The sequence below is a fragment of the Gymnoscopelus braueri genome (assembly GCF_963280865.1).
Source record: "Gymnoscopelus braueri genome assembly, chromosome: 18".
In the NCBI taxonomy this organism is placed as follows: Eukaryota; Metazoa; Chordata; class Actinopteri; order Myctophiformes; family Myctophidae; genus Gymnoscopelus; species Gymnoscopelus braueri.
In genome coordinates this window covers 40,235,170-40,251,020 of record NC_137618.1, presented here as the reverse complement: position 1 = coordinate 40,251,020, position 15,851 = coordinate 40,235,170, and the positions used below count along the sequence as shown (strand labels likewise).

General features: G+C 43.1%; 1 protein-coding gene across 1 annotated transcript in view; it reads left to right on the top strand.

Annotated features, from left to right (window-relative positions):
• Positions 1 to 2,563: 2,563 nt before the first annotated feature.
• Positions 2,564 to 15,851, top strand: part of stxbp5l (syntaxin binding protein 5L) — a gene marked incomplete at both ends in the record, with an annotated part of 294,314 nt that continues 281,026 nt past the window's right edge. The window contains one exon of the mRNA XM_080412829.1: positions 2,564 to 2,731. Within this exon, the coding sequence (XP_080268955.1) occupies positions 2,564 to 2,731 (168 nt within the window). The remainder of the gene's footprint in view (positions 2,732 to 15,851) is intronic.

Below are 15,851 nucleotides of genomic sequence, written 5' to 3'. Positions count from 1 at the left end.
AGGGATGCCCCATACAAGATTTGTGTTGTTAAAATGTTTAAAGAATATTCTATTCTATTTTTTCCCCAAGATTTTAGTGAAAATAACAGATCTACAAGATCGGCTATTTTCAAATAGCCAATGTAAATGGGGTTAAAGTGGTTGAACCGATGTTGATGCTACATCAACTATTTTGCTCGCGACCCCTTGGAACCCCCCCAAGGACCCCTGGGGGTCCCCCGACCCCACTTTAAGAACCATGCACAGTGCTATTAAATCCTTGATCAAGGTCAATATTAGAGGTTAATATAAACTGTTTGGACTATCTTAACGGCCATCTGATCCACTCTGCTGGATCTTCTCAGTATGCCTCTGTCCATCAGCAAATTACATTGATTCTAGTCTGCAGCCCTGCAAGAAGGGAATGTGTGTAGAATTTGATAATTGCATTTGGTAACTTTATACTTTAATCTCACTGGGGCACCAGACTTGCTGTAAACATTGCACTCATTCTGCTCAGTACAATTATACATGAGAAGACTCGCTTTTATCCATTAGTGTTTGAATCCTGATGTGGCTGACTTACTTTATCGGGTTTTATTGTTCTTGATGATGTTGCTTTGTTGTGCCTTTCTTTGAGTTGTCTTGGTTATGTCTGTGTTTCTTGTATTCGTAATTTTAGCTACCTTTGGTCAATAAGAGTTTTTTTTTTTAACCACTTGAACCCCAGCATCCATCCATATTCTTGGGGGTAACATTACCCACAAATAGCCGTTCTACAAGCTCACAACGCGTCACACTGCAATGTGTTGTGACTTGTGAGCTTGTAGATTGGCTATTTTTGGTGAATACATTTGGTGTAGAGAGAAAAAAGCGGTCCATGGCATGCAGTTGCAACCCGGGTCCATTTTTTACTAAGAATAAGCCATAGAGGGTTTAAGTGCTTAAATGTGCTTAGTACATAGGCTAAATTTGACATGACTAGACTTGACTCCATCCATGCCTTGTCAGTCATGCACTGTTTTGCATTCCTAAAGGGAAACTGAATCACTTCACTCCATGAAATACAAGATACACTCGTCATCGCCAAACGTAGAACGATTCTTAGACCTCTCCATTCTTGCAGAAACTCACAGAAATGTCCACAGTGAAGAGGGAGGAGAAGAAACATAGTATTCTCACTTGATAACAAGAATATTCTCACTTGATAACATGAAGTGTATAGCCCAGGGCCAGTCAGGCTGGTGATGTAAGCACTTATGCAATTCCACCGCCTGACTGGGGCCAGTCACTTAGAGGCTCTCTCTCTCTCTCTCTCTCTCTCTCTCTCTCTCTCTCTCTCTCTCTCTCTCTCTCTCTCTCTCTCTCTCTCTCTCTCTCTCTCTCTCTCTCTCTCTCTCTCTCTCTCTCTACTATAAAGGTTGCAGGCCTACATTATATATTTATTTTAATATGTCAAATGTACATTTTTGTGAGTCACACATTTTGTCTCAACGGTGTCAAGTGCAAATATCAGATTATGTTGGATTACAAACCCAAATGTATAAACACGCCTTGTACCATTATTATGGGCTACAGTACGGGCGTCAGGCTTGTGCCATTTCATTCAGTACATTATATATTCTATATTTCATTCAGTATATTATACTGTACTTTGATTTAAAGCCGTGATCCAATCACTGCCGAGAGAGGGCGTGGCCCGGGTGGATGCGTTTCAGCACCGCGGACAGATCCCCTCCACTCGACTGCAGGGAAGTGGGACTGGGGAGAGAGAGAGACAGAAGAGAGAGAGGTGATGAAAACCACTGAATGAACAACCATTCCACCTCAACACGGCTCTTATCTCGTCCCGTCACTTCTTCTGAACAAGCTCTTTTCTTGTTTACGACTTTAGGCTTATTCGTTTTTTGTTTGTTTGTTTTGTTTTGATGCATGGAATCCAGCCGCGTTTAAACCACCATCCTCATCATCATCTCGATCTGCGTCTCTACGGTTTACAGTGCCGTGAAGAAGTGGGGGTTTCTGTGCCATTGGAATGGTCTACGTCAAGTTCTTGTAATTTTTGTGCGTGCCTATCATCGAATTCACCACCCCGTCGCTGTAGATCGCTGATTATGTTGAGATGACGGGATTGCCCTGCACGCCATGAAGTGGTTCATGTGGCTCTAGCGTGCAAAAAGAAACATGAAGTTAAGTAGTTTCGACGGCCAGCGGTGAATGCTGCGATTTTGCAATCGATTTGCAATCGATTGCGTTGCATCTGCAATTAATTGCAAGTGAATTCCGAAAACAGAGTCAATTTTTCCTCTTTTCAGTGGACACCTTGCAGCCCAGGGCAAAGATGAGGTCCTGCTATGACTTTTTAAACCATACTTAAAGAGAAGCCAAAGGGACGAAGCACTAAAGGCTGCTACTGCAAGAAAAAAATAAACTGTTTTTTGTTTGTTTTTTATTCCAACCTACTCGCATCGCCTTTCAGAGAAGAGGAAGATAACGTCTTGGAGGGGTTATATAAATATATATAGAGAGTACAAATCAATCGTTCGTTTCATCAACAACAACAACAACAACAACATCATAAAATATGAAGAAGTTTCGGAAGGTGCTGGACGGCCTGACCACCTCCTCTCCGTCGGGGGGCTCCATGGGGTCTCCGTCGGGGTACGGAGGGGGCAGTGCGGCCGGGACCCCCACTCCCCGAGACATCGACATCCAGGAGACTTTAGTCTCGGAGAACTTTCAGATTAATAAGGTTAGTGGTGTGTGTTTTTGTGTATGTGTGTGTGTGTGTGTCACCTACAGTATCATGGGCTAATGTCCGACTCCGTTTGGGACACCGACACAGGATTAGATGGGATGTAGGGAGCTCTGGTCCATAGCGTTAGAAGCAGAAGGAGTTCTCCTTAACGCTGTGTTACTTTCGAGCCGTTTCCCGCACACCCCTGCAGCGCCGTAGCGCACCCTCTCGTCTGTAATACAAATAAAAAAATACGCTTTCGCTACTCACCAAAACAAAGACTGTTTTTAGATATTGAAAGCCTACTTTCCTTAGTGGCAACACTCGGAGCCCCCCACCTCACGTCTAAAATACAGTTTTTGGCCAGAAAAGACAATATTTCACCGGAAGGAAAGAATGTCAATGGAATGTTTCTATTGACAAAATCTGTAGGGGGCGCAGTGGAGTGACTAAAACATGTATTTCCTTCCGGTTAAATGTTTTCTTTTCCGGCCAAAAAGTGTATTTTAGTCGTGAAGTGGGGGGCTCCTAGTGTCCCCATTAAGGAAAGTAGGCTTTCAACATAAAACCCTCTTTGTCTTGGTGAGTAGCGAAAGTGTGTTTGTTTATTTTTTACTACAGAGGAGAGGCTGCGCAGCCTGCGCTACCGCGGGTGTGTTGGCAACGTTTGAAAAGTAACATAGCGTCACGATAACTCCTTCTAAATCTAACGCTATGGACCAGAGCTAGGGTGCAGGCAGCCTGTCTGTGGATAATTTGCCACATCCTAAGCGTCCCGCCATGCAACGACGTATGGTTTTAGTGGAATATTGTGGTTACCTAGGCCTATATATTTTTATCAGCTGTTTTATCATGTTCTAAATCTCACATTTTATAAACAGTGGTTCATAAACCTACATTTTGGTCAGCTATAGGTGCTAAATCTCACATTTACAAACAGTGGTTCATATACCTACATTTTGGTCAGCTATAGGTGCTAAATCTCACATTTATAAAGGAACTTTGCAGCATTTTTAGACTCTCTGGGAAGCTTTGATGTGACAAAGTTGAGGACGGAGTCGGACCGTCCCTATAACTCGAGTGGAAGCCTATGATTTATGCTCCGTCGCGGGACGGTGTCGCGCTCCGAGAATGGCGGATCTACAAGCTCACAAGGCATCGCGTCCGCGACGCGACCAGGCCTTTCCACCGGATCGTAGTAACGTAACTTAGCGACGCCCCTTCTGCCTCCGTGGTGGAAATAGTGCTGGGCGCTGGCAGTGCCACTGCCTAGGCCCTATAGGGGAGGGCGATAATGTATGATTCTGACCCTATCAGTAGCTACATAAACGGCGCTGAGTTGGCTCTAGTGGACTTCGCAACGTTCGGCACGACTCACTCGCCCAAGGCTCGCTCGGCAGTGCCTCTTGTTGCTCGAGGCCAAGAGACAGCACGCCTCTGACATTGTAACAGTTTTTTTGCTTAACTACTTCCGAACTTAATATTAGGGGCTGTAGTCTGTTCTCACCAAGTGGGCCGAGTGGTCTGCCTCGCTGGGGTGACAAAAACTATGCCTAAACCTAACCTTAATCCCAATAAAATCATTTGCGAAGCATTTTACATAAGATTAATAAGATGCGCCAGGAGAGGGATTCGATACCGTGGCACTTGGATTGGAAGTGCTTAACGTTGCACACCACGAGGGAATCTGGTATTATCTGGAATCTGGTTTTGGGAGTTATTTAAGGCGGTCCGCTCATGTGAGAGAGCCGTGTGTGTCACCAAGTTACGTTACGACGATCCGGTGGGAAGGCCTGTTAGTGTCTGTCTGCGACGCCTTGTGAGCGGTTAGATCCGCTTTATAGGATGCACGGTGCATCCGGAGGCCTGTATTATGCCATAAGACCATGAAAAGCTAGCTTTAATAGCCAAACTCAACGTATTGTTAGAGCTTGAAGAGCTATTCTTGTCGGCAAGCGACAACGTCGCAGTTGCCTACGACGGAGTTAAGGCTGTAAATGAGTCGAGTCTTAATTTGCTCTTTGCTGAAGGCGAAACGCACCTCGACGCATTAATAACCCAGTGTCTGTTGCGTGAAGAGCTTTGGCACCACGCACGGCCATGTGTGCACAGCTGGTCATACCCGTTGAGTTGACTCACAACAACATGGTGTGTGTGTGCGTGTGAGAGAGACACACACACACACACACACACACACACACACACACACACACACACACACACACACACACACACACACACACACACACACACACACACACACACACACACACACACACATGTAAGTCTCATATGATGAAAGCGGCATCCGGTCCCAACCACCTTGCCATCTGTGTACCACAGTAGCCTAAATACTCCACGGTATCTTATCTAAGCCTACACGTCAAATATTGTATGCTACAGCATATAGACTGTGTAGGATGTGGGACAACTCTAATAGAAAACCATAGAAAAGACAATAGCCTAAATATAGATGCGAGCTGCGAGCGCAAACGTGGAGTCTTAGCCTTGGATCAAGAAGATCATCATAGATATATTTGATCGATTTTGACATTTGCAAATCTATGAAGTAAAAGTCAGGCTGTATAAAAATTATCCAAGGATATACTACAGTGTGTGTAGGCCTATGGGAATTGACAACAGGCTATACTTAAAAAGAATAACATATGGAAATAAAAGTGAGCCATCCCACGGATTGACCCTGCAGTCCTATCCGGCTGATGTGATTTTCGTGGGGGGGGGTTTACAGTCTATTTATAGCAGCCCCCGCGCCCATTGCAGGCTAGTGCTGAATGTACTTGGAGAGAGAGCTGACTGCAGCGATCATTCCTCACCCGAAAGAGGAGGTGAATTTTGGATCGGATATCGTGAATATTTCATGACGTTGCATAAACTGGGGGTATAGCCTGTGTTGTTGTGGAGCCGCCTGTGCTATTATGGGAAGGCGAAGTGGTTGGGAAAAGAGAGGGGAAGCTTTTATTTATAGGACTGTGTAGAAGAGGGATAGGATATAGGGGGAGGATATAGGGGGGGGGTTCATTCCCAGGCTGAAGTGGAGGGATGCTGCAGCGAAGCCAGCGACCAGTGTTGCCAGATTTTGGGAGAGAAATGAGCAGCCAGTTTTCTATGAAAACAAGCCCAAAAGAAGAGCCTCTATAGGCCACGTGAGCACTTTAAACCTACATGCATCGGCTATCTGAAAATAGCTGATCTACAAGCTAACAACAAGTTGTGAGCTTGTAGATCTGCTATTTTCCAACAAATCTTGGGGGGAAAAGCAAAACATTTTGAATATTTTCGGAAATATTTTAACTACGCAAATCTTATACGGCACAATCCCTGGCACAAAGTAGTTTTAGATTCGGGGGGGGGGGGGCGGAAAAATTGCCTACATATTAATTTGGGGGTCCGTGACATAATTTTTTTTGAGAACCACTGGTTTAAACTTTAAACAACATTAGTAAACACGGCCAAATAAGCAACTACATTTGACAAACAAGCCCAACAAACTGCAAACCGCAACTACCAATAATTTAAAAGCAACTTTACAGAAAAACAAGCCCAAAGTCGCTTATACTAAGCAGACATGGCAACACTACCAGTGACCATCCTAAGCAAGCAGCTAGTAGTGTGGTGGTGCTGAAGAAAGTGCTCGAAAGAAGTGTGTGTGTGTGTGTGTGTGTGTGTGTGTGTTTGCTTTAACCGTCCCATTCAGCAAGCTACTGTATAAGGCTGCTGCTCAGTGAGCGGCTCAGTGCACGCTAGTTACTCTGTTAAAGGCACTAACATCCGCACCGCTGAACCCTGCATTAACCACTTAAGCCCTATTATACTTCGTCGTACAGTGGGCGGTGGAGAATAACCGATCTGCAAGCTCTCGCTTGTGTGTCTTGGAGATGTGGAGATGTTGCTATTAAAATACACTGTCTGTACAGTGTATAGGCTTGTAGGCCTATACCGTTTTGGTGGGTAAAGGGCTTAAAAATACTGTATCATAATTCATGTGTGTGTGTGTGTGTGTGTGTGTGTGTGTGTGTGTGTGTGTGTACACACACGCACACGCGTGTGCAGATTAAAAGGGAGAAAAACAGAGAGAGATTGAGTGCTCCAGCATTCCCTCTGCCTGTCCCAAGGACAGACATTTTTAAGGCCGTTCTGTGAATGTTCAGACACTTTATTGATCCAGCATGCTGTTCTCTCACACTCTGCTACTGTATACCGCCAGACACCAACACAGTGTTTCACTGCACTTTCTCTTATTCCAACCACTCCAGCTCCCCTATATAAAACACTGCTTGTCAAACTGTTATCATGTCAAGGAGCCCCCAAATTGATATGTAAGGGGGGATTTGTTTCCATTGTGGTCCATTGTACTCAATTCAAAATCATCATCACCATGACAGCAAGATAGCCTACATTACCAACATTATTAACGACAACACTAAAACAACAATAGATATATCTACAACAAAAGTGGAGAGGGGCCAGAGGATGACACTCACATGGAGCTCCTTTGGTGGAGCTCGCTGAGGGAGTCCGTTGTTTGCCTTTCTGGGAGCAAGATAGTAGTAGCAGTGTTTGATTTTGTTTTAGTCATTGTCTTTTGAATGAAATTCCATTTAGTTATAGTCATATTTTTGTTAGTCATCTGAAATGTTTTAGTTTTTGTCTAGTTTTAGTCAACTAAATATCATAAGATTATAGTCGACTAAATCTACAGTTGATTTGGTCGACTAAAATGTATTTTGGTGTCGTAATGGCAGATTTTTGCACATGCTGAAAATAGCTGATCTACAAGCTCACAGTCGCAACGCATCGCAGCGCGATGCGTTGTGAGCTTGTAGATCTGCTATTTTCAGAGCGCAACACCGGAGCGCAACCAAACATAAAATTAATTGTCTTTTACTTCTACTGGATCTCTTCTCCACTAGTCCTTCACTAACATTAGTCTAGTTATTTGTTGACGAAATTGTCAGTACATACTCTTAGTTTTAGTCATCGTGGCTTAGCTTTTATTTACTTTTCGTCAGTGAAAAAAGGTAGTCGACAAAGATCTTGAATTCCGGATAGAACATGCATGGAAGTTATGGACTGTTAGCTTTAACTTACTTTCAGAAGTTTGACTTTATGGCTTGAAAAAGTGAAAAAGAAAACCATGACATTTAAATGTTTCTTGTGAGAAATCAGTATGTGGTACACAGTGTGTTGATTCATGATTGCTCAGAGAAGCCTTTTATTTTCCGGAGAACCGAAGTGCTTTTCAGTCTCGAGATTAATTCTCAGGGGTGTTTGGAGTAAATTGTGGGACAAACACGCGCACTCACGCCAGCACACACACACACACACACACACACACACACACACACACACACACACACACACACACACACACACACACAGACCTTTAGAATTGATCTGATTAATGTAAGACTGTTACACAGCACAAACTAACGTGTTCATTTATCCATTTGTAACGCTGAGAGAGAGTGTTAGGAACGGACCAAATGAACACTCAGGATTTTACAGTGTGCTCCCCTGACCTTTTCTCTATTTACAGTATTAGTTCATGAAGTATGAGCGTACAGTACATGCACAGCAGAAAAGGTTCTTTAAGGCTATCGCAGTACAGAAGATTAAACCGTGTGTGTGTGTGTGTGTGTGCACACGCACGCTCGCGCATATAGTGTGTGGGAGTCTTTGGAGCCGTGGCAAACTTCTCTAACTTAGTCGTGATATTATCGTCTTCAGCCAGGCAAGAGAGCCACGTGGGAAGATATTTTAGCACATTTTATTTTGATTTTATACTCTTCTCTGTATGTGTGTTTTGGAAGGAGGTGTTACGGAACACAGTTGTAAAGGTGCTCACTGCTCAGAACCACTTGATTGACCAGAAGAACCATATAGCGCGCTATTTTGGGGCAAACATTGAGCAAAAATCACCCCCTGCTCGAGTGATGCTACCGATACCAAGTAGTTCTCAAACCTTTTTGAGTCAAGGACCCCCAAATTGATACATTTGCTATGAGCCTGTTGATCTGCTATTTTTGAATAGCCAAAGTATAAAATATGGATAAAGGGGTTAAAATGATTGTGACGCTCTGTTAACTCATTTTGCTGGGGACCCCCTGGTACCCCCTCAAGGACCCCTGGGGGTTCCCGGACCCCACTTTGAGAACCAATGCTATAGCGACTGACCAAGATATGACCACCGTCCATGTAAATGGTGCATTTCTATCCAAGGCTCTTTACAATGTGCATTACATTCAGCAATTCACACACCAACGGCGGAAGAAACCATGCAGGGCACCAGCCTGCTCATCAGGGGCAATTAGGGGTTCAGTGTCTTGCTCAAGGACACTTCGACGCTAACTCTGGGGGAGCCTGGGATCGAACTGGGAACCTTCTGGTTCCTAAGCGGCCGCTCTACCTCCTGAGCCACTGTCGCCCCATACCTTGTAGAAATACCTTGGTCATTCATTCTCATGTTTTTGTTTCTCAGGCTTGTTTTCCTTGAGCACAATGTTAAGAATGTAATTTAGAGTTTAGCATGCTATGCTATTTAAACAGTCAGATGCTAGGTCCGTTGTTTACCGGGTATCCGATAGTATATCGTTTAGACCTTCAACGTTTTTCAGCCCAAGGACCCCTTAGCTGAGAGAGAGATGAAGCAGGGACCCCCCACTACATTGTAAAAAAATGTTACAGATTACATTTTGTCATAGATTTCATAGAAAGCTTAATTGACTATCATCAGTGCTGTGTAAATGTATGTTTTTTGTTAATTTCAAACATTTAACCACTTAAACCTTCAAGTTTGGTACTTGATTTGCCCATACACCAAACCTCTTTGCCAAAAATAGCCGATCTACAAGCGCACAACGCCTCGCAGCGCTATTTTCGGCTAATGTTCCTCAGAATAGAGATTCTAGGGTTCAAGGTTAATGTAAAAAAGAAAATCCTATCGCAAAGATTTGGCGGCCCCCCTGTAGTAACTGAGGACTCCCTAGGGGTCCCGGACCCCCTGTTGAAGATCCCTGGTTTAGACTGATCCTATAGGCTCTTGGATTACCTGGTATCCTATAGTTTCTTGAGGCACTACACTGTCTCTCTGTACTCCATGTGCAGTATATGATTACCGTGCCTATTGTGGGGGGGAGAGAGAGAGAGAGAGAGAGAGAGGAGAGAGAGAGAGAGAGAGAGAGAGAGAGAGAGAGAGAGAGAGAGAGAGAGAGAGAGAGAGAGAGAGAGAGAGAGAGAGAGAGAGAGAGAGAGAGAGAGAGAGAGAGAGAGAGAGAGAGAGAGAGAGAGAGAGAGAGAGAGAGAGAGAGAGAGAGAGAGAGAGAGAGAGAGAGAGAGAATACAAAAACAATAACTACAATACTAATCCGCAGGCATAATCCTATAGAAACCCTCGATCCGCAGCTGGGGGCGGGTAGCTCACAATTCATGGAAGTCTGTGAGACGAGAAGGCACAGAAAGTCTTGGGAGGAAGTCAAGAATGTATGGAGAACATATATAGCAAATATCTTGTTTGTTGTTTAAGACATGCAGGCAGTCAGGCCGATTGATTGATTGTTTGATAAAACTGGCACATAATGTCCATCCTTCCCCCCATTTTAATCCAAAAGTGGCCTGTTATGTCCCCATCCTCTCTGCTCTTGGCCTCTGCGGCACTTCATTGCAAAGCCACCTGTGGTGGCTTCCTGCATGGATGTGAGAGAGAGATAAGTGCCCTTCAGTCTGGGAACCGCTCCGCTCACAGCCACGTGAGTGCCTATATGCTAATCCCCCTGTCATCTCCTACTGCTTCATAACAACACGTACATCTCATCTGTATGCTATTGTGTGGACCCTTCATCTCTCACCCCACTTATTCCCCCTAAGTGCGGTACAAACCCTTTGATTTGTGATTGCTTTTTCCATATTCATGCGCGGTCACCTGTTCTATCGCTGGGGCGAATGAAGCCATTTATGACATTTCACACAATGACAAACTTCATCATCGGTGTCGTATCGGTACAATAATTCTTGTTATTAATATTTTTGGTATTTTTGGATGGTAGGCCTGTCACAATTATTACATAATAATATTTTGTCATAATCGTCATCGTTTCCATGTTGAAAAAGGTTCATATTTTCAAAAATAGTGGAAATCGTGACGCATCGCGACGCGTTGTGAGCTTGTAGATGGGCTATTTCCACTATTAATGTATTTTTTTTAAGTATAAAGTTATAAATAGGTCAGTAATTTCTTTGTGTTTTTAGGCTATCTGTAATATTTGCCATGTGCAACTTCAAAGCCTAAAAGCCAAACAGAAATGTAATTTTCAACGTCAAAAACACAATTAAACTGTTAATCGCTATTGTTTGTATAACAATTAATCGTCTACTTAAATTTTTAATCCTGACAGCCCTAACTGATTGATGCGATGCTCATTTAGCAGTTCCATAATGATTATACGTTTGCACGGGAGAGAACCGCTTTGAGCTTTCGCCCGCACACTCCGCTCTGTTTAGTGCTGGATATCATCACAGGTGAACCACTGGGATTTGTTGACCTCATTAAAATTTCTAATCATCTTTGATAATCATTCATCTCAAATGGCGAGGCTTAATTACCTAAGCATCCACCACAATCCCATTCTAAACTAGAAAATGTGCTCAGTTCTCAAAGTGGGGTCCAGGGACCCTCCCTGGTCAACTAAAACGGTTTCACTGGCTAGATGTTGGCCCAATGAGAGACATACTTCTGTACTAAATATAAGGCAACAACAAAAAATCTCCCCTTGTGGGTCCCTGGCACAAAGTCAAATGGTGGTCCGTGGCCTTTGTTCAATTTGGGCGTCTTTGACATGAATACTGTAGCGCATAGACCTCTGCTAAGGTGGCAGTTTGTCTACACGGTGCTTCTTTTGGCTGATATAACGTCATGAAACATTAGCCCACACATAAGATACTGACACTCGGTGCTCTCTGAAGGTTGTCAATAAAATCCATTCCATGGCAAATTGGTACATAACTGCTTGATATATCCTGCTGATAGACAGCCAGCCAGACAGTCTGTAATAGCAATTCTGATTGGAGCGCTTTGTGACAGTGCTGCCGGCTGGTGGTTGGACGGCTTTTTAATGAGGATAATGCCTAATTTGGGGTCTGTCGCAAATGGTGTCGCGCCCCAAGACTGGCAGAGAACGTCCAAGAACGACCATGAATAGCAGACCTACAAGCTTGTAGGGAGCTTGTAGGAGGGCTATTATCGGCGCGTGACACTGTTCCTGCGACGTAGTATATATGAATGTGGCTTATTTCATTCATGAATCAGATTGTAGGCCTACCTCCTATTTTGCCTTTTGAACCAATTATTTGAAAAGATTACTTGATCAAGATGTTGTTCAAGTAGTGTACAGAGTATTTTTTTTATATCTTTATACAGTACATTCTTATGCCTTTGGTAATTTCAGGGTGCCACACACAAATACGAAGTTTTTCTTAAGTTGAAACTTAAAGGGATAGTTCACCCCCAAAATGACTTTTTTCTATCGATTAGTCACCCCATGGAGACTTGAATTCATGGATATTTCTTTGTTTTTGTCGAATTCCTAAGCCAATAATTTGATGACCAGCAGCGGCTCCTTTGTATCTCCTACCGGAACCGCTGCCTACCGGTCCGCTGGTCATCAAATTAGTGGCTTAGGAATGCGACAAAAACTAAATAATATCCATGAATTTAAGTCTCCATGGGGTGAGTAATCAATCAGAGTTGGGGGTGAACTATCCCTCTAACACATTGGGTGCCAGAGGTTTATTAAAATATTATACGTTGAGTGCCAGCATTTCTTCCATCCACTTGCGTTATACATTTCGTGCTGTGAGAAGCCCCGACGCGGAAATGCATGTAAACAAAGCGTGCGTGCGAGACGGCGGAGGGTCCCGACTAACGCCTGGAACAATAATATTTCCAACGCGACCCTCCATTGCAGCGTGATCGCCGATCGAAAACGGCTCGTTTCCACCACATTAAAAAGAAATGGAGATATTAAGCTTTTAATCAAGGAGATAACATTGAAAACGCCGACCGGAAGGATTTTTGACATGGAGCCACATCCAGCCTCTTCTTCTCAGAAACTGCTTGGGTGATGTCAAAGTTTCGTTTTAGCGCCCCACGTGGCCCACATGTATAAAAATAGAATTGGGTCAAAAACGGTCCGGACCGTTTTCGGCACTTCTCGTTTGGACCCTCAAAAACGGTCCGGACCGTTTTTGGCATTCAATGTGTTAAAGGTGATATTTTCGAGTCAAAACAGTTATATTCTGATAGCAATCATTGCTATAGAGTGTTTGTTCAGTCTCTCCAGCTCTTTAGTAAACAGAAAATGCATTTTCTGGGAGAGAGAGAGAACCCATTCATCAGCTTCAATTTTATAGTGTTGCAGTTCCAGTTTTGTCTGCTTTGTCTATTTAATCACTTCCATTTTCACTTGTTTATCCTGTATCCTGCATTCTCCCTCCTGATTGGATGAAATTGGTATCTCAAACTGAAAATGCATTTTCTGTTTACCAAAGAGCTGCAGAGACGGGGAGAGCCCTGCTACTGAACAAACACATGGTGGCAATGATTACTACGGGAATATATACGATGATTAAACAAACAAAACAAGGTTCAAGGTTCAACTTTATTGTCAACAATACCAATCACAGAGTAGAAGGCCAGTGAAATTCATTGTGCGCTAAACCTCACACAAACAGCTACAGTCAGAAGTTAGACATTAAACTCGGTGTTTAAACCTCAATGTGACCATGAGTGTCAAAACCAGTGGTGGGAAAAGTACTCAAATGTTTTACTTAAGTAAAAGTAACAATACTGCAATGTAGAAGTACTCCGTTACAAGTAAAAGTCCGGAAATCAAAATTTACTTTAGTAAAAGTATTGGTATCAAAATGTACTTAAAGTACCGAAAGTAAATTAAAAATGTTTGAAAATAGCAGATCTACAAGCTCACAACGCGTCGCATGTGAGCTTGTAGATCTGCTATTTTCAAACAGCCTCGGTATAGAATAGGGCTAAAGTGGTTAATGTAGGTCTTATAATGTAATAATTTATATATGCAAAGTAACTAAAGTTTTCAAATAATTGTAGTGGAGTAAAAGTACAATATTTGCCTCTGAGATGTAGTGGAGTAGAAGTAAAAGTATAGGCAATTGGAAATACTCCAGTAAAGTAAAAGTAACTCAAAATTGGAATTAAGTACAGTACTTGAGTAAATGTACTTAGTTACTTTACACCACTGCTTAATTGAATCTCTCACTGCCAGTGAGAGTAGTAGCACCACCCACTTGGTGGTGAAGCGTGGGTGCGTGAGAGGTGATGTCACCGCTTTCTCTCTTGCCAAGCGACCCCGGCAAACTTTCTGGCACGGCCGATCTGAACTTCCTGAGGATCCGCAGTGAGTCATCGGGAAGGCGAGTGCCAGCCGGTCTCACATTACCATGTATCTGCTGCCTGTCGGATGCCTTAGTGTGGGATCAATTAGGGAGGAGTAGATGTCAGCAGCGAGAGGAGAGGAGAGGACTGGGAACAGAGGAGATGGGGGAGTATAGAGAGATGTTCTGACGATAGACGTCTGTCAGCGAGGTAGTGGATCAAACGTTTTCAGCAAATACCTTCTGCTATATGATACAGACGAGACATGATATGCTATGATCCATTATGCAATACGATTCTTTGCTATTCTCCAGTGGTGGAAGAAGTTACAAGTAAAAGTCCTGGATTCAAAATTTGTACTTATATTTCACTTTCAAATCAAATAAACATTAAAAAAATATATTACAAAAAAAGGAAAAAAGGAATGTAAAAATCATGGCCCCCTCACGCAGTAGAATATCCTTCTAATGCGTGAGGGGGCCATGATTTACTTTTTCATTTATTTTTTATGTATATTTTGTAATGTTTATTTTATTTGAAAGTGAAATATCCCTTTAAGTAAATGTACAAAAGTATTGCCATCAAATACTTTCAAACCAAATACTTATTTTCGAATGGCTGAACTATAAAATAGTGCTTATTTGGTTAATGTAGTAGAGTAAAAAGTACGATATGTGCCTCTGAGGTGACGTGGAATATAAAGTACTGAAACATGGAAATATTCAAGTAAAGTAAATAGTTTCGGTCAATAGACCTTCTTCAGGCATCTCAGATACTTGAAGAAGGTCTATTGGCCGAAACGTTGCCTAAATAAAGTTGTCCTTATTGTGCAAGTGTAGACGGTGTGCGGGTCACTTTATTGTATTCTAGGTGTCTCCATTCATAAAAGTAGGCAACGGAAGTGTGTGTGTGTGTGTGTGTGTGTGTGTGTGTGTGTGTGTGTGTGTGTGTGTGTGTGTGTGTGTGTGTGTGTGTGTGTGTGTGTGTGTGTGTGTGTGTGTGTGTGTGTGTGTGTGTGTGTGTGTGTGTGTGTGTGTGTGTGTGTGTGTGTGTGTGTGTGTGTGTTGAGAGTGAGGATAGCTAACACACGCCACCGCCCCCTGAGATAATCAGGCCACGGCAGCTGAGTCAGGACATTACAAAAAAAGATCTATGCTCTGTTTGTTTATTGCACTCGGTAATGTTCCAGTGTGTGTGAGGGACTCTGGAGCAGTGTGTGATAGCATCAGGCATGCATCCTAGAAGGAACACTGTCCGGACCCCAATCTGGGAAATCCTCTGTGTCTTTTTGGACACTAATGGGTCCATTCTGTTCTATTTTTGTACACTCAGACCCATAAGGGTCCATTTAGAAACCTGGTGGTCCCTGGACCTGACATTAAGAAACACTATACTATACTGCATACTACGTTATTTCAGTCAGACACTTGCGTCTAGATAAACCATTTATTGCAATGATATTTGGCGGTGTGATACTACAGATTATCTGCACAAAGCATGACACAGAACAGAACCTGAGATCACTAACGCCACCTGAAGCACAGCCTAACGATACAGAGTTATTACATGGACATAACATTGACCTCTTCAAGGGCATAACATAAGATGCACAGAATAATGTCATACAATCCACAGGAATCTATACAATTAACACATACTGACATGTCGTCGGCTTCCAAAGTCCCATAGGACCATTGGGTCAGCGCTTCTGGT